The 18,400-nt window shown below is 38.4% G+C and overlaps 1 protein-coding gene across 1 annotated transcript; it reads right to left on the bottom strand.

The window, feature by feature from the left end:
* Nucleotides 1–1,732: 1,732 nt before the first annotated feature.
* On the bottom strand, nt 1,733–18,400 carry ankrd24 (ankyrin repeat domain 24). The gene is given in 22 exon segments (XM_051695497.1): nt 1,733–1,867; nt 1,974–2,039; nt 4,202–4,357; nt 5,371–5,547; nt 5,884–6,117; nt 8,157–8,494; nt 8,616–9,312; nt 9,660–9,842; nt 10,699–10,862; nt 12,001–12,154; nt 12,344–12,463; nt 12,918–13,046; nt 13,202–13,282; nt 14,033–14,055; nt 14,560–14,738; nt 15,189–15,295; nt 15,483–15,553; nt 15,657–15,714; nt 16,003–16,067; nt 16,222–16,310; nt 16,403–16,533; nt 18,338–18,400. Coding segments are annotated over 22 exon segments (3,360 nt in total). The 3' UTR covers nt 1,733–1,792.

Raw genomic sequence — 18,400 nt, 5'->3', positions numbered from 1 at the left:
GTCGCGAGTTCCAATCCAGGGTGTGCTGAGCTGAGGTGAGTCACTACACCACTACGAGGATTTAGAGTGCATATGGGAATTGGGCATTCCAAACTGGGGAGAAAAAATTAAAAAATAACATGAAAAATTACTATTACAATTTGATTTTTTTTTTCAGAACTTCTTAAACTAATTCAAAGAGTTCTCATCAAAAAATCCTCCACGTGCAGCAATGACAGCTTTGCAGATCCTTGGCATTCTAGCTGTCAGATTTGTCCAGATACTCAGGTGACATTTCACCCCACACTTCCTGTAGCACTTGCCACAGATGTGGCTGTCTTGTCGGGCACTTCTCACGCACCTTACAGTCTAGCTGATCCCACAAAAGCTCAATGGCGTTAAGATCCATAACACTCTTTTCCAATTATCTGTTGTCCAATGTCTGTGTTTTTTTGCCCACTCTAACCTTTTCTTTTTGTTTTTCTGTTTCAAAAGTGGCTTTTTCTTTGCAATTCTTCCCATAAGGCCTGCACCCCTGAGTCTTCTCTTTACTGTTGTACATGAAACTGGTGTTGAGCAGGTAGAATTCAATGAAGCTGTCAGCTGAGGACATGTGAGGCGTCTATTTCTCAAACTAGAGACTCTGATGTACTTATCCTCTTGTTTAGTTGTACATCTGGCCTTCCGCATCTCTTTCTGTCCTTGTTAGAGCCAGTTGTCCTTTGTCTTTGAAGACTGTAGTGTGACTGACTGTGAAAACAATGATTGACTGACAAGTTTCTAGAGAAAGCTGTTTCTTTTTTGCCATTTTTGACCTAATATTGACCTTAAGACATGCCAGTCTATTGCATACTGTGGCAACTCAAAAACAAAAACAAAGACAATGTTAAGCTTCATTTAATGAACCAAATATCTTTCAACTGTGTTTGAAATAATGGCAAGTGATTTTCTAGTACCAAATTAGAAATTTTGCATGATTACTCAATGATAAGGTGTTGGAGTGATGGCTGCTGGAAATGGGGCCTGTCTAGATTTGATCAAAAATTATTTTTTTCAAATAGTGATGGCGCTGTTTTTTACATCTGTAATGTCCTGACTATACTTTGTGATTAGTTGAACGCCACTTTGGTGAATTTAAGTACCAATTTCCTTCCGGACAGCAAAATCTGTACATTATTCCAAACTTTTGGCCGCCAGTGTATAATCATTATTTTTTAGCCAGAGTGGTGGCTGAAAAGGAAAGTGAGGCATTGAAAGTTTGAGGGTGAGGGTTAATGAAACAATATTTAAATTTTTCTAGTGAACTATCCCTTTAAGAGACATGCCCAGCTGTTTGTGGTGAGAACACATGGTGGAGGAACATATTGTCAATGGCACGCTTGGTATCATTTTAACACGATGGAAATTCTTCATAACGTTCTTTTAACCACAAAGTAACATTTGACATACTGTGAAATGTCAAAGCCTGCAATTACAGCATCATAACAACAGTGGGTGATGACTTCTAAGCAGAGTTGCAAAAGAAAGCCAGACTTTCTCAGTGTTTATTGAAACTTGCTACAAAACGATTGGTGTTCACCCTCTAGATCAATATCAATCATTGTGGATACAGGAAATATATACATCGCTGTCATTTTTCAAAGCTATATCTGCCAGCATGGCAGTTCTCTTTCACAGTTGTATTTCTGACATTTTATCAGTCGTCTATGCCCCATCATGGCTGTACACAGTGCTGATATTTTTCAGTTCAAGAGTGCCGTCAGTGTGTCACCTCGCTTGGAGTTTTTTTATTTATTTATCTATTTTACTTTTTTTACGGATTATCACCTTTCTGTGTCATACGGAGAATTTGGAACAGCAGAGCCTGCACTTCTTCATCCATTCGACCCTATTGAGACAAGAATAGTGAAATAAATATATGGTGCAAATCATAAAGATAATTAGAACATAACACTTAAGATGTTCCTGTACATGTGTAAAATTAAGAGTCTCACCTGTACAGCAGCTAATAAATGAGAACGATATAAAGACACAACAGCTTTATGTTTGCGCTCCCAGTCCTGAGAGGTAAAGGAGTAAACTATTTCAGCATGAACATGTGTTATTCATTTAAATATATGTGTATCATATAAAGAGTGACATTCATGTGTTTTTGTTTTAACAAATTGTGATTTTGTAAATTAAAGCTAGAGTGTGTAATCCAGAGAGGCTAGCAGTTAACAAGCTAGCTTTGAAAGCATAGAGCCCGCCCTCGCTTCAGAGGTGTCTCCAAAGCCACGCCTCCTCTATCACACACACACAGAGCAGAGTTAATTCTGCTTTTAGCACGCTCTTGATCCAGACTTTTTTTTCGTTGTAGAAGTTTCTAACACGGTCTTTCTTTTCTTGTTTCCTTTTACTGGTGGTTCAGGAGGAACATAAGGTAGCTGCGATTCACCTTCCATTCTCGCGCTCGCTCTGCACAGCATCAAGGAACCCGCGCTGATGACGTCTGATTGTCTGCGCAAACAAGTTGTGCGGCGGTATGCAAATACAGATTGACAGACAGGAAGGACATCCTATCATTACATTTGGACCGAATGCAATGATTGGTCGATCATTTTTTAGTCCTGTCCCTTCATATCAGGATGTGAAGAGACTTTCAACCAATATAACAAAAAATGTTTCTGGAAAAGATTGCACACCCTAGCTTTAAAGGAATGTTCCATTTTTAATGCAGTACATCTGTGGCCATCATTTTCTAAAAACAAACCACAATCACGTCATGCACTGACAATGGAAATCTATGGGGTAAGGCAATGCACTGGGATAAACAATAAAATACACAGTTTCTAAAATACAAGATTCAAGATTTGATATACAAGATATACAAGGTTCGTTGTTATATGAAGGTCATATTAAAAATTACTAAGAAAACTTTTTATCAGGCCTTCATCATTTAATTTTGGTACTTATCAAATGCCTTTTATGTACAGTATTTTTTTATTTGATTTTTTTATTTGATTTTTTGGTCTTGTCTCATACCTAGACTTTCAATATTAAACTATGAAAATCCATTATAAAAATACAAATTATGACATGTTTATAACTATTACAATCTAAACAAAGAGTGAAATAAACATAAACCATTTCAATATTTATTGTGGGAAGATGATATTACTTTTATTCTTAATATTCTATGAACTTTTCAAAAAATTAAGACTGTCCCACAGAATTGGCGTCATTTTTACCACACCAAACAATTTTGCCCCCAATTATTTTTTTTTTCTTAAAGGTTAGTGTATCAAGTCGACAAAAGAATTGGTGAAGAACATATTTGAAATGAAAAATGACAAGTGATGTCTGAAGAAAACAAAGAAAATCAAGGTAAATATCACTTATGAGCAGAATATTTTTAGTGGACATCATTTCCAATCAAGCTGTAATTTTGACAAATTATGCAAAAAGTGTGAAAATATAATTTAATTGTGTGTATTTAGGATACATAAAATGTTAGCTATGCAATTAGGCTTAGCAAGAGAAAGGAGTCATTTTATTTTTTTAAATTTCACTACGGAACACAGTTAAACACAATGCAGACTTTGAGATGGACATCAATGACATAAATCTCCTTTGGTGCATTTACATAAACTGTTGGACATTGTAAGTAGACAAATCAAACTAGTGATTGTAAAAACAACTGAAAGTGAGGCTGAAATTTCCAGAAGAAAACTCTACCCATAGGATTTACGTCAGTGATGCATAACCCAAGTCCCACAGGTTTACGGGACCATTAAGTCAACTTTACAGCTCAGATGACATTTTTGTACAGAATAATTCATATTAGTACTTTAACAAAAATAAGAGCTTACCAAGCTCTTCTGCTTTTAAACCCTCTGGAATGCCTTGCCCCATAGACTTCCATTGCAAGTACAATAATGTAATCATGATTCTTACTTGTTTTGTTTTTTTTTAAACTGAGTTGAATTTATCATTGCCGGACTTTAAGTCAACAGCAAACCATGGATGCTGACAACAAAACTTGATACATTTCTTTCAAGTTAATCCAGCAAATGCCATTTTTGCATGAAGATTTAATAATTTCTTTGAATACATCAAGTGTAATTCTAACAATTGCATAAATTGATTTAAGTCAGCAAAAAGGGCAGTATAAGTGCCGGTATGTGTCCACATTTGGCCTATTTTGCAATGACTGTCCTGTAGATTTCAATATTGTGCTCACCTGGAGTTGCTGTGTTAGTACAGTCACACGGTTCTGTAGTGCCAGCTGCTGTCCAGGTGTTCCTGAGGATGGTGGGGATGCGGTACGACTCAGTGGGGGGGTCAGAGCTCCCAGAGCCTCCTTCAGACGAAACACCTCCTTAGACAATTCTGTAATCTGACAGAAAGAAAAAGTTAATTCAAAAAGTGACAATTCTCTCATCATTTACTCACCCTCATGATATCCCAGATGTGTAAGACTTTCTTTCTTCACCAGAACATATTTAAAGAAAAATGGAAAAATATCTCAGCTCAGTAGGTCCTTAAAATGCAAGTGGATGGTGATCAGACTTTTGAAGCTCCAAAAAGAACAGACAGTCAGCATAAACATCATCCATACCACTCCAGCGGTTAAATTAATGTCCTCTAAAGCGACACAATTGCTTTTGGTTCCAAAAAAATCAATATTTAATAGTACTTCTTAACTATAAACTATCGCTTCCAGTCAGCAGCAGTATGCACATTCACAAGAGTGCTGAGCTCACACGGTCTCTCGCGTGATGTATTCGCATTGGCATGTTACGGACATAATCTCGCATTCTTCTCTCGGTTGAGACATTCAGGATAAGCACACAAATGCACCATTACAGATCACATATACAGATCTAAACCAAAACCAATTAAGTTTCGGTACAGCGTTTCTCCTACTTAGTTGTAAACATCACTGCTCTTCCAGGTGTGTCAGTTCTCACGTGAACATGACAACGTGATTACGTCACATGCGCATACTGCTGCTGACTGGAAGCAATGGATTATAGTTAAAAAGTAATTAAATATTGATCTTTTCTGCACTAAAAGCAACCGTGTCACTTTAGAAGACATTAATTTAACCATATGGATGATGTTTATGCTGACTATTTGTTCTTTTTGGAGCTTCAAAAGTCTGATCACCATCCACTTGCATTTTAAGGACCTACTGAGCTGCGATATTTTTCTATTTTTCTTAAAATGTATTCTGCTGAAGAAAGAAAGTCAGTAATTGGATGAGTAAATGATGAGAGAATTTTCATTTTTGGGTGAACAACTCTTTAAATATACAAATAATTCCAAATCTGCTAGGCTCAAACATCTAAGTTTTTCCAATTTTAGTCGAGTTTAGAGGTTCTGGCCCAGACTTTCTTTCCTTCTCACCTTGCGGTCTTTCTCTTTGATGAGACCTTGTGAGTGCTGGATGTCCTGGTGCAGCTGTTGGATGTGGGTGGATTCAGCCTGCAGATCAGCCAGCTGCTTTTTTACTGTCTCCAACTGAGCTTCAGCAACCTGACGTTCGCTCTTATTAAACAGAGCGTCACGCTGCACCTGGAATACCTGCGTAAAGAGACAAAAAAAAAAAAAAAGGATTCTGAAAAAAGAAAGCTGAAGTCCGTTTTTGTTGAAGATATTTGCAAAAGGGTGAAGTGGAAACAGTTGTCACAAAAATGAAATTTACATCATTTATTTACCCTCATGTTGATGTAAAACCTAGAATGATTTTGAAGACTTGAAATATAGCTCACAAGTGGACTACTTTTATGCTAATTTTTGTTATTTTTGGTGCTCAGTAGCCCCTGTCTAAAACATTATTTATATTTTATTAATTGGTTTTCCAAAAATTTGTCCCAAAAGTAAAGCTATAAGTACACACACACACACACACTGGCGGACCTCAGTGCAGGTCTTCTCGTGTTTGCGTGCTAGATCAGCTAGCTGGGCCGTCAGCGTGTTGATCTCAGCTTGTAGAGAGAGTCTCTGGGCCTCATGGTCTTCTTTGGACACCAGTCCCTGTTCTAAAGCCTTCTGAGATCGCAACTCTTTCAGCTCTGTCTCTTTCTCACTCAGAGACTCCTGCACTGCTGTTAAATTCTGCCGACTCTCCTCTAGAGCGTGCTCCAGTTCTGCCTGAAAGGGGGGAGAAATCGTGTTATTGAGAGACTTTGGTGTGTTCAGAATAGCAGCATAAAAACATACTATAGTTATCTATGTAGTATGTCATGAACAATTGAGTCCCCCCATGAAATCCTGTTCTTTTGGGTAGTTGTTTGTAATGCCTGAATAGAAGTGTCTGTTACTAATTTCTGTTGTAGCTGATCACTTAAATTCAGTATTAACACATCCATGTAGCAGCACAAATGTTTTGATATAATTACATGAAGTACCTGCGCTAAATTTGTTAGCTTAGTAGGATAATTGAACTGCAGAGGATGCATGAGATAATGTTAGCTCTAGGCTAATCGGTTAACTTGGCATGCTAACTGAAAACAAAGAGAAAATTTGACCATTTGGCTTTACACACAAAAGCATGAAGTACTTGCACTAAATATGCTAGCTTAAAATGTTATGTGAAATATTGTGAAGTACATGAAATATGTGAAGTACTTGTGCTGAATATGATTGCTTTTAGAATAATTGAACCACAGTGAATCTATGAAGGAATATTAAATTATCAGGCTAATCAGTTAGCATGCTAACTACAAACACAAAAATGAGAAATGTTTTATTTCAGCCAATAAAATCCCTTTGGGGTCCTAGTGGGGTGATTCTCTCGAAACCTGTCAAGAAATGTTCTGGTCATATTTTACTCCAAATTCAAAAGAAACAAATAAGAAATTATATTTTGCAAATAGAAAATTAAGCCTAATCTTAGGACAGAGACTATTTAGCCCAAGACGGAGCACTTGTGTTAAAATGAATGGGAGAAATAGGAAAACCCAATATGACAGAAAAGGAACACCGTGGGATGCCTTACAGGTAAAAGATCCAGTCACCTTTTAGATAAGGACATCGCCAGTCAGTTAACTCAAGAACACGCATGCGCATTAGCTGGATCAGCCTGAAAACTGCTTTTTAACCACCTGCATCTGAGCTAAAGGTGCACAATTTACGAAACCGTTAATTGCAGATTTTTCTGCTGATTAAAAAATGTTGTTTGATCATAATCTTGACCAATCGTTTTTTGAGATTTCAGTCTTTCACCATTCAAGTAGACAGGGGCTGTATTTTATGCCGCTTGTATTGTTAGAAAATCTCTACCTGCCCTTAAAAAAATTTAGAGTTCACTGCAAATTTGCCGCAAACTTGCCGCAAATTCGCCACAGATAATTTTTACATGCTAATGAGCTTTGCGGCAAACTTGCGGCAAATTGTACATTGTTGCCAAAGGTTTGCTGGAGGTTCACCACTACCAGTGAAGGGCAGCAAACTTCTGGCAAATATTTGCGGCGAATCACAAGCTCATTTGCATGTGAAAATAACAAGCGGCAAATTTGCAGAATGTTTGCGGCTAGTTTCGATTTTTTTGTAAGGGCGAAAGCATATCAAGAAGGCCGTCAGGTGGACTGACTTGCCTTGAAACAGACCTTATTTTAGAGGCCATTGATTGCATTGTGACATCATTTTCATGACAGTTACGCACATTTTACCCTCAATTCCCATTACCACAATGCGAAAAAAGATGGTCATTAGGATATTTTCATTACTGCAAAGTGAAAAATATACAACAAATATTTAACGGTAATGAAAACATCATTGAAAACAATAGGAATAGTAAACATAAAACATTCAGACTCATTACAGTAATGAGATTTGGGGGATAAAATGTGCTTAACTGTTCCACTGCAAATAATCTTAATGACCCTAAATGTAGGCTTCATTTTCTTTTTGCAAAATATGATCTTTTTCTGTATTGATTTGGGATTAAATATGACCAGGACTTTTTCTTGACAGGTTACTTGAGAATCATCTGTGGGACAGCTTTAGGTTTTTTCATGAATTGCAGCATTTCATTATCTTTTCTTTCTTTTATTGGAAAATGATTATATAATGAGCTCTTTGTGTCCATATAAGTTTACAATTTTATTTAAGAATGAATCAAGCATTTTTTAATTATAAACTTTTAAAAAAATAACCTTTATGTGTATTCTGGCAATCATTTCACTCACCTTGACTCTGTCTTGCTCTTCTTTGCTTATCGAGTCCTTTTGCACCACCTTCAGTTCAGATTCTAGTCTGGCCAGCTCAGTATGAGCATGTTCTCGCAGGGCCCTCTCTGCTTGCAGCTCTTTCTCAGTTTGAGCTAGCTGTTGGGCTACAGCAGACAGCGCCTCCTGGTGTTTTGACAGTGGTACTGTATCTCTCAAGTGTAGGGCATCCTGAGCCCGGCTCTCTCGCTCTGCGCATAGGCTGTCCAGAGCTTGTGCTGCCTCTTGCCTCGCCACCTCCAGCTCCTCCTTTATTGCCGCCAAAGTCCGTCCACCTGACGACAGGTGGAGAGAGTGATCTGATATAACAAAAATTTTATGAGTTATTTTGAAAGGCTGGAATAAAGGGGTTATTTTAGTGAGTCAATATCTGTGTGTGAATACAGTATACTGTCTCGAAGAGACAGCCACTCCACTCACCAGATGCGACGGAAACCTCAGAGCTCTCGGACGGGTCCTCATCGTCCTCCTCATCTTCATCTCCTTCGATGTGGGAGGGGGCACGGAGCCTCTCCAGCTCCAGCAAGGCCTGGTTGAGTCGCGTGGCCACTTCAGCCCGTTCTCGAGCGAGCTGGTTAAGTTGAAGACCAAGGGTGACCTGGACCTCCTCGAACTGACCTCGAGGGACGCTCTCCTTCAAGTCCTTCTCAAGTTCCTCCACCCGTGCCCGCAACTCCTTCAAAGGCACTCCCTCACTGTCCCCATGCCCTGCAACCTTGCTTTGCTTCAGGGCTTCTTCCAGTTTTTTTATCTGCTTTTTAAGGCTCACAACTGTCTTGTTTTCGTCTCCGTCTTGCCCTTTCTCCTTGTCCTGCAGAGCTGCCTCAAGATCTTCCACCTTCTGCTTCAGCTGTTGGATTATGTCATTGTTATCTTCATTAAGCCCCTCCCCTTTTGTCTGTTTGCAGGCTAGCTCCACCTCCAACTCCTGCACCCTAACTCTCAGCTGTTGGGGCTCCGAGTTTGCCCTTTCCTCTGGGGCCTCAGAGCCCGCATCAGGCTTCGCTCCTGCGTCCTCTACTGAGAAGACGCCAAGTCGCATCTGTTCTCTGAGTTCCTCTAGCTCAGCCTGGGCTTGAGCCAGCTGTTCCTCTAGTTTCTTCTGTTTTTTAAGCTCCTCACATGACACCTCCTCTTTCTCCTCCTTTGGCTTCTCCTCAGATCTGATTAGGGAAAACTTGTTTCAGTGACACAACAGGATTCACATGTTCATGAGTGATGGATATTAGTGTATGATATACAACACCACGTCAAAATAAGCCATATTTTAACCCAGTATGCACTCGTACATATTGGTAGGGGGAAAACATTGATATATTAAAGTATCACAATTTAAAAAAAGCATTATATTGATGTATTGGTGACATGTTCATGCTATCATTGAATCAGTTTGCTGAATCTAAAATAATCTGATTCATATAAAGAAAAAAGTTGACAAAATATCAGTCTGAACTCCAAAAGGGCACTTTTACTACATTACCCAGGATCCTCTGCAATGCTTGAGGCCTCAGCTACAGCCTGGGATCTGGAGTATTTCTCTTGCAACTCCTCTAACTCTCTTCTCAAAGACTCATACTGGGCTGTGGGAACAAAGTCTGGACCCGAACTCTGCATATCTGTGTCGTCCTTCTCAAACATCTCCAGCATCTGTAGACCAAAATGCAAAAGGGATATTTGTAGAATATTACAATAAGTTAGCCATTTACTTTTTTACTTCTTTTAAACACAATGCATTTAGTTACCATTTGTTACCTCAGTCATTGTCCTAAATCACTCAAGAGTTCTTTGACCTGTTTGTTTAGCCGTGGACTTCAGGAAAATATGACCCAATACAACAAACTTGCAGTTAATGTGTGACAAATTTGAAATTTTGCCTCTAAGTGCATTTGCCAGAAGGTTGGCAAACACTTTTGTAAGGGGAATGCTTTTGCCATATTAGAGCTCAGCATAAATGCCATGCAATTTTTACAAAGATACAGTATCACACTGATATGATAAGTGCTATTATAATTTTCATAAAGAACCATAAAGAAGAGTCCTGTGTCATTCATCAGATGATCAAATGTCCCATTATAAATAGGAATTGCATGTAATAAAAGCTAAATGCAACCGTTCTAATATAAAGTGTGACAAATAGTGTGTTTTAATTAATGACATCTAAAACATATTGTCTTAAAGTAAATATGCATGATATTTAAATAAGAATATCAGGCTGAACCAGCAATTTTTGTGTGTGTTTTCACTCATTCAAACTTCTAAAGCAGCTGTGGCTCTTTAAGAAAAAGTCCAGTATGTGGTTAGTGCTTATGTGTGTCTGCATTTACTTTATCTTGCCTATCTCAGCAACCTTTAAGGGGCTGCTGAAATCACACATCTAAACACAGAAAATCATGGCAGCTTTCAGTGGGAATGCATGTGATTTAGTGCTTTGTTGGCATTCTGTGTCCTGTCTGTGTGCCCTTTCATGTGTGTGTATGTGTGTTTGAAGAAAAAGAGGCTGCACCTGCACTTTAAGAACCAGGTCGGCGTTCTGTGAAGTCAGTTCCTCCACTTTTCTGCGAAGCTGTTCCAGTGAGGCAGGATTCCCCTGAGAGTCACCCTCCTCCCCATCAGCCGATGAATTGCCATTTAGGCCTCGTGACTGCCTAGACAGCAACTTTTCTGCCCCTGATATTACATACAAAAAATATATATATAGCAAAGACCCCATGAAATCAAATCATCAATATTCTAGTTTTAGTAGTCTACTCATAAACATTGACAAAATTCACATCTAGCAGATTTCTGCTTTTTATATTTACAGTCATTCTCTTCTGGGAAAATGGACCAAAGTTATTCATGACTCATTCTGTTCTGTACAGACATTTGTCCAATCAAATGCTCCCTAGAATGAGAATGTCTCTCCCCCTATTAGAGCACAAAAGTCTAGTTGCGGAAGTAAAAACCTCATTAATTTTTACTATAGGGGAATTGATTATTAATGATAACTTGCAAAACTTTAAAGACAGACCTACCATGAGCTCTGATTTGTTTTTGTTATTTCAACTTCTTTAAAAAAAATATTATTTAATATTAGAATTTCTGGTGAAGAACTATGAGCCCCTTGAATCCTGAAGAAAAAGATCAACCAATCAGAGAGTTGCGTAAAAAAAAACCTCGGCAAAAGAGCTCTGTAGCGACCGGCCGCTTCAAAGACATGCTGCGAATTATACCTGAAAATTTTGCAATATAATTTAAATATATTGATTCTATACTTATAATAATTTCAATCATTTTAAAGTACGTTATTCACAGTGCTTCATGGGACTGTAGATAACTCCCTCATTAAAGCTGAGGTGGTTGGTTTGGTTCATGGCTTAGAACTCTTTTTATTGAAGGATTTCATGAAATCCCTTCAGAAAACATTAATGGGAAAAATACTTCTGGGAGCAAGATGCAAGATGGCTAAAAAAGTGGGCGGTCACTATTGTGCTCCACACCACCTGCTACTGTAACAGTCGCAAGTAGCAAATCAAGGTTCATGGATATGACTTCAAGCCAGTTGGCTGTTTAAAAAAAAGGGGGACAAGCTCTTTGATATGTCTTGTCCAAACTTCCTGTTTCAGTAAGAAATATGTCTACTTTTGAATGGCCATCAGTGGAGAAAGAAACAAAGCAGGGGCTAATTTTGAATGCTAACTAGCAAAACCCTGACCCCTTGAGAAAAACTTGAATGAGTGTACATTCAAGAGTCTTTCCATCCGATCCACACAACTTGACTGATGTTGTTTATTTATCTTAAAGAGACAGGAAGTGTGCAGTTCACCTGGGAAGTCCATCATGTCATCAGAGTCCTCTGCGTCTTCAGAGTCGCAGGTTATCACCCCGCTCACCCGTGCTGCTTTCAGCTCCTTCAGCTCTGCCAGAAGTTGGTCACGCTCTGCCTCAGTTTCACTCAGTCGCTCTCTCAGAGAGTTCAGCTGGAAAATCAAGTAATACCATCTTACCGTAATAAACCTGGTTGTTTGTGTATAGCACCGGTGTATTTGACACCATCAAAAATCTACAAATCACATCCAGCTGAATGCTAGACAATAAGTAATCTTAGTAAAATAAACTCCAATAAGCTAAGTTTATGATTTACAGTTTAACTAAACGGAGTGCAGTACCTCCTCCAGGGCAGAAGTGGCGCTATTCTGATGCTGCTCCAGAATCTTGATTTTCTGCAGCAGACGACCTCTCTCCAGCCTAAGCTTACGGATCTCTTCAAACACCTCCTCATCCTCCATCTAACACACACACATTCATAATACTCAAGGTTACTTACTATATAAACAGTCACAAAGAAATGTTTGTTGCACTGATACCTAGTGGCATAGATGCAGCATAGCGGAAAAACTGAATTTCTCAGTTACTGATGTCAAGGTAAAAATGCACTATTCACAGTCAGCCAGTGAAAGCATCCAATTACAAGGGAATATCGGGATAAAGGGAGTAATATTCAGCTAGTCAAGTGATCTCAACAATGCGGCACTCATGAGACTGATATGACTAGACTATCTCATGTGACCGTACATAATTTTAAACATAGTTTTAAACATATTTCTTTGTGTCTAAAAGTTTATTAATTAGCAAAAAAAAAAAATAAATAAATAAAAAAAAAATAAAAAAAACTGACTGAGTGCACTTTTAAACAGTATAATGTGAAAAATTCCCATTGGCCATTCAGGTTCTGTCGCTCACATAGTTCTCAGATGGGAGAAGCTGAGTCCGGGGGGCGGGAGAGGGCGGGGCTGGGCTGTGCGGCTCAGGTGACTGGGTAGGGGAAGGAGGAGGTGGTGTGCTTAAGGTGTCAGTGGAAGGGGACGTTCCCTACAGAAATGATAAGCAACAGCCAATTACTCTTCCAAAAGCATATTTAAACACAAATACTTCCATATGCAATTATAACACACAATTCATCTGTTACAAAAACTGTCATTATACACTAGCAGTGTTTTATGGGACGCATGAATGCCATGTTGTACCTGAGCAGGAGATTTAGGTGGAGGCGGTGCTCTCCTCTTGCGAGGTGTGGTTCCGCTAGCAGAGGCAGGGGGAGGAGTCTGCTGTTGTAGGCGCAGTTAGCAGGTTAGTGTTGTGGTTAGAGAGCAAAGCACGCAGCAGCATTGTTAGTCTGGATATCTTTGATGTCAGTCAGACATTGCAAAAATCATACTGGTACAATTTCAGCCGGACTAAATCGTTTACATTACATTTTAAAAATACTACAAATTATTGTTTTATTCTGACTGAAATTGAATTTTTAAATTGTATTTAAACAGACAAAATGTAACTCCTAATTTCGCTGTAGATCTTGCCATTGCAGTCTCTAGGCACGATCATGATTTCAAGCTCGATTACACTTCCTAGTGTTTGACACATGTGCAGAGCGCTAGATGGCGCTATACGTGTAATCGAGCTTGAAATCATGATCGCCAAGGAGACTGCTGATGTTAAGATTTATAGTGAAAAAAGAGTTCGATTTTGGTCTGTTCTCACTCAAAACCGAATGGATTGCTTCAGAAGACATTCATTAAACCACTGGAGCCGTGTGGATTACTTTTATACTGCCTTTATATGCTTTTTGGAGCTTCACAGACATCATAACTCCATCAAAATATCTTTGTTTATGTTCCGCGAAAGAAATGAAGTCATAAGCGTTTGAGACAACATTAGGGTGAGTAAACAATGAGTGAATTGTCATTTTTGAGTGAACTATTCCTTTAAGGATTTGTTTTGGGGGGGGGGTCACTTGTATGAATATGATAAAGTGTTGGGAGATGATGATTCTTTTAAATCCCATTAGTTACAATTACCTCTTCACTCGAACCCTCAGCAGCTGGGAATGCATGGGACAGAAACAAGAAATGGACAACAATGCGGTGAAACTCAACACAAAAAACCTACACATTTCAGTCCGAAAGCACTCTGCAAGCCAAGTTCAAACACATAACTATATATAATCTTCCCGTTCTACCACATGCACACTATTGTAGAAAAAAAAAGGCAACATGAAAGTGGACAGCCAGCACATTTATCACTCTGTCAGGGGGGCTGGCCACAGGGGTCCTTTATTGACACTGGGATCCGTTTCCAGCACAATCCAACATATGCTTCCAATCAGTCTGAAGTAGCTTTGTAACTCGAGTTAGCAAACTTCTCTGTGTTTTCATCCTTCAACTCAATGTAACATCTGCTTTTTAGTCCCTCTTCTCAGATCACGAGCGTACCCAGATGGATGTGGAGGCCAAACTTCAGAAGACACCAGATGGCCCCTCTCTCAAAGGAATTAAAGGTGAGGACTGGTTGCTATATGAGTATATGGGAGTGTTTGTATGATTACCTGTGGCCCCACTGCCTCCATTTTGCAGAAGCTGGGTTATATTGTGGTTGCCGGCAGTAATGCTGTAGTGGGCGGAGTTGTGTCCCAAGGCGTCGGTTAGATGTGGGTTGGCTCCACCTTTAAGTAACACCTCTACTGTCTCCATGCTGTCACTTTCGCAGGCCAACATCAGAGCTGATCTACCTCACAAGACATGATAGTATCAGACAGAACAAATATAGGAGAATACAACCTTGATAATTCACGGATACATGTACAAACATTTTGCACATCACCTATTAAAGGGATAGTTCACTCAGAAAAGAGAATTCTGTCATCATTTACTGGTCTTTTCCATGCAACGAAAGTGAACGGGGACAGGTCGCGCTGTATGCTTCGTGCTATAAATTAGCAGTGTTGTAGTGCTGCTGAATGGTAGTGCAGGAAACACTGTCAGAGTATTTTAGTACACTGTTCTGTCTGCATCGGCAGAAGGACGCACATTCAAGAACCGTTAACAGAACCGAAAGAAATACAACCAAGTTGTTAGTTCCCAACCCTACCGAAGAAAGAAAATCTTACAGTTTTGTAAAAACATGGGGGTGAAAAAATGTATGCAAGTGAACTATCCCTTTGAGAGCATATCTAACCTGCCCTGGTTGTCCTGTATATTAGGATTGGCTCCACGTTCTAAAAGGAAAGCACACAGCTCCACTCTGCTCATCTGGGTCCCTAAGATCAATGGAGTTGATCCTTCCTAAGAGAAAGCAGGAAATCAGAACCTTAAGAACTAAATTCCTCTACTCAACACCTGATAGATTCTTCTTAATACCGCAATCTAAAGCATATATATCATTTTAAAATGCAAAAGAACCACAAATGTGGCCATAATCATTCATTCATATTAACAAAAACAGATTTCTACCCTGATAAAATGAACTTACTCCATCTTGAGCATCAAGGTTGGCCTTAAAGTCCCACAGAGTTTCAGTGCAAGACAAGCAGCCACTTACAGCTGCTCGAAGAGAAATACAAAATCTCCATTGTATACACATAAACTGTACCATTTAATGTTTATTAGTTAGAATTTATGGCTAGTGGCTTGTAGAACATGTTACCAGCATGGTGCAGGGAAGTCCTCCCAAAACTGTCTGTGGAATCCACAGGCATCCTCTCCTAAATGGTGAAGAGTAAAAATGTACATTAAATAATAAGTTAATTCTATTTATTTCTCAAAAAAATAAGAGTAACGATAAACTTCTCCATGCAGAATAAGTGTAAACATTGAAGGAAGGAGCAATATAGAGGTATATATGACTGCATGTGCATATATAGTTGAAACAGATAACACAACACAATCCTCTCCTGTTTTAAACCGCTAGCTTTATTTTAGGCTTTCAAAATGTCCTAAAACACTTGGATGTATTTTAATGAGACATTATGATTGAGATGTATGAATGTTACCTGAAGAAGTCTCTTCAGGCAGTCTGACTGTCCATTCTTGGCGGAAAGATGCAGAGCATTAAACCCTACAGAGAGTAAAGACTGGACCATCAACCCTTTCACATGTGAGGAAAATTGCAGATTTGACTTGCACAGATTGATTATAACCTTCGGCATTGGTATATAGGATTTCTATATAGTTTAGGAACTGCTGTAAGTAAACTACTGCTTGAAGCTTACCTGTGCCATCTGTTACATTGATGTCCACACCATGGGAGAGAATGACTTCGAGACAGTCCAACCGACCTCGAGACGCACAAAGATGAAACCTGTGCATGCAATGTTACATGCTTCATGTATTACTTTATCATAAACTATTCCTGTAACATCCATATTGAGACCAAAGTTTACAGTAACTCACGCTGATTTGCCCTCCGCGTCCAGTTTGGATGGGCACAGACCTTTCTTCACCAGCAGTGATACTACCTTTTCCGGATCATTCTGTTCCACCGCTTGCAGCAGTCTGTCATCTGTCTTACTCCAGTCCTGACCCTAAAAATACACAGAAACAAACACACGAATTAAACTCACCTTATAAAAGATGATTCCATCCACAATTTGCAAAAGAAAGCAGGTCAAGAGAACTAAATGTTGGACAACGAAATCATGAAACTAAAATGAAACAAAAAAGATTGCAAGATCCTGATTTGGAATAAAAAAATTAAAAAAGGTAATTCTGACTTTTTATCTCAGAATTGTGACTTAATTTTTTGTAACTGCAAGTTTATATCTCACAACTGCGACTTTATAACTCACAATTGTTACTTTATACCTCACAACTGGAGCTTTCTAACTCGCAATTGTTAATTTATACAGAATCTTGCAACTGCAACGTTATTTCTCGCAACCACAACTTTATATCTTGCAATCGCAACTTTATATCTTGCAGTTTCTGACTTCATATCTTGGAATTGCAACTATATATCTGTAAATTTAGCATCTATATCTCACAGTTGCAACTTTATATCTTGCAACTGCAACTTTATTTCTTGCAGTTTCTGACTTTATATCTTGGAATTGCAACTATATATCTTGAAATTTAGCTTCTATATCTCACAACTGCGACTTTATAACTCACAATTGTTACTTTATACAGTATCTTGCAACTGCAACGTTATTTCTTGCAATTATGACTTTATAACTCACAATTGCAACTTTATATCTTGCAATCGCAACTATTTTTTGCAGTTCCTGACTTTATATCTTGAAATGTAGCGTCTATATCTCACAATTGCGACTTTATAACTGGCAATTGCGACTATATATTACAAGTGCTACTTTATATCTCGGAATTGCATGTTTATATCTCACAGTTGTGACTTTATAACTAACAATTTTGACTTTACATCTTGCAGTTGCGACTTTACTTCTTGCAATTGCAACTTTATCACAATTGCGACTTTATATTTCTGAATTTCGCATTTATATCTTACAATTCTGACTTTAGAACTCGCAATTGCGACTTTATATCTCAGAATTGCAACTTTATATCTTGCAATTGCAACTTTATTTATCAAAATTGTGACTATATTTCTCAGAATTGCGACTATATATTTATTACAAGTGCTGCTTTATAACTCTTTATTGCGACTATTTCTCAGAATTGTGACTTTATATCTTGCAAGTGCAACTTTATTTCTCACAATTGCGACTTTATATCTCAGAATTGCGACTTTACGTCTTGCAATTGCAACTTTTTTCTTGTAATTGCAAGTTTATAACTCGCAATTGCAACTTTATGTCTTGCAACTGCATCCTTATTATATCTCGGAATCATGCATTTATATCTCACAATTGTGACTTTATATCTTGAAATTGCAACTTCATTTCTCGCAATTGCGAATTTATATCTCGAAATTGCGACTATATCTCAGAATTGCAACTTTCTATCTTGCAATTGCAACTTTATTCCTCCCAATTGCGACTTTACAGTATATCTCTGAATTGCGACTTTATATCTTGTAATTGTGACAATTTCTCACAATTGCGACTTTATTTCCTGCAATTTTGAGCTTTATATCTTGGAATAGGGAGTTTGTATCTCACAATTGTGACTATTTCTCTTGAGATATAAACTCACAATTACAAGAAATAAAGTTGCAATTGCGAGATATTAACTCGTAATTAAGAGAAATAAAATTTCAATTTTGAGATATAATGTCTAATATACCTTATTTATTTTTGTCCTGTGGCAGGATCAATGCACCATATACTGGAATACAATACGATATACTAATTAAGAAGATCATTTTTGTCAGTGTGTACGCCCCCTAAGGAGGGGCTGTACTGTACGTACCGTAATCGTGCCGTAACACACGCAGAAGTGTTTCATTGGACTCAAGATGACATGAGGATCCAT

This window comes from Myxocyprinus asiaticus, chromosome 50, assembly GCF_019703515.2.
Source record: "Myxocyprinus asiaticus isolate MX2 ecotype Aquarium Trade chromosome 50, UBuf_Myxa_2, whole genome shotgun sequence".
In the NCBI taxonomy this organism is placed as follows: domain Eukaryota; kingdom Metazoa; phylum Chordata; class Actinopteri; order Cypriniformes; family Catostomidae; genus Myxocyprinus; species Myxocyprinus asiaticus.
The sequence above is the reverse complement of the archived record's forward strand: the minus strand, read 5'-3'. Positions and strand labels throughout refer to the sequence as shown.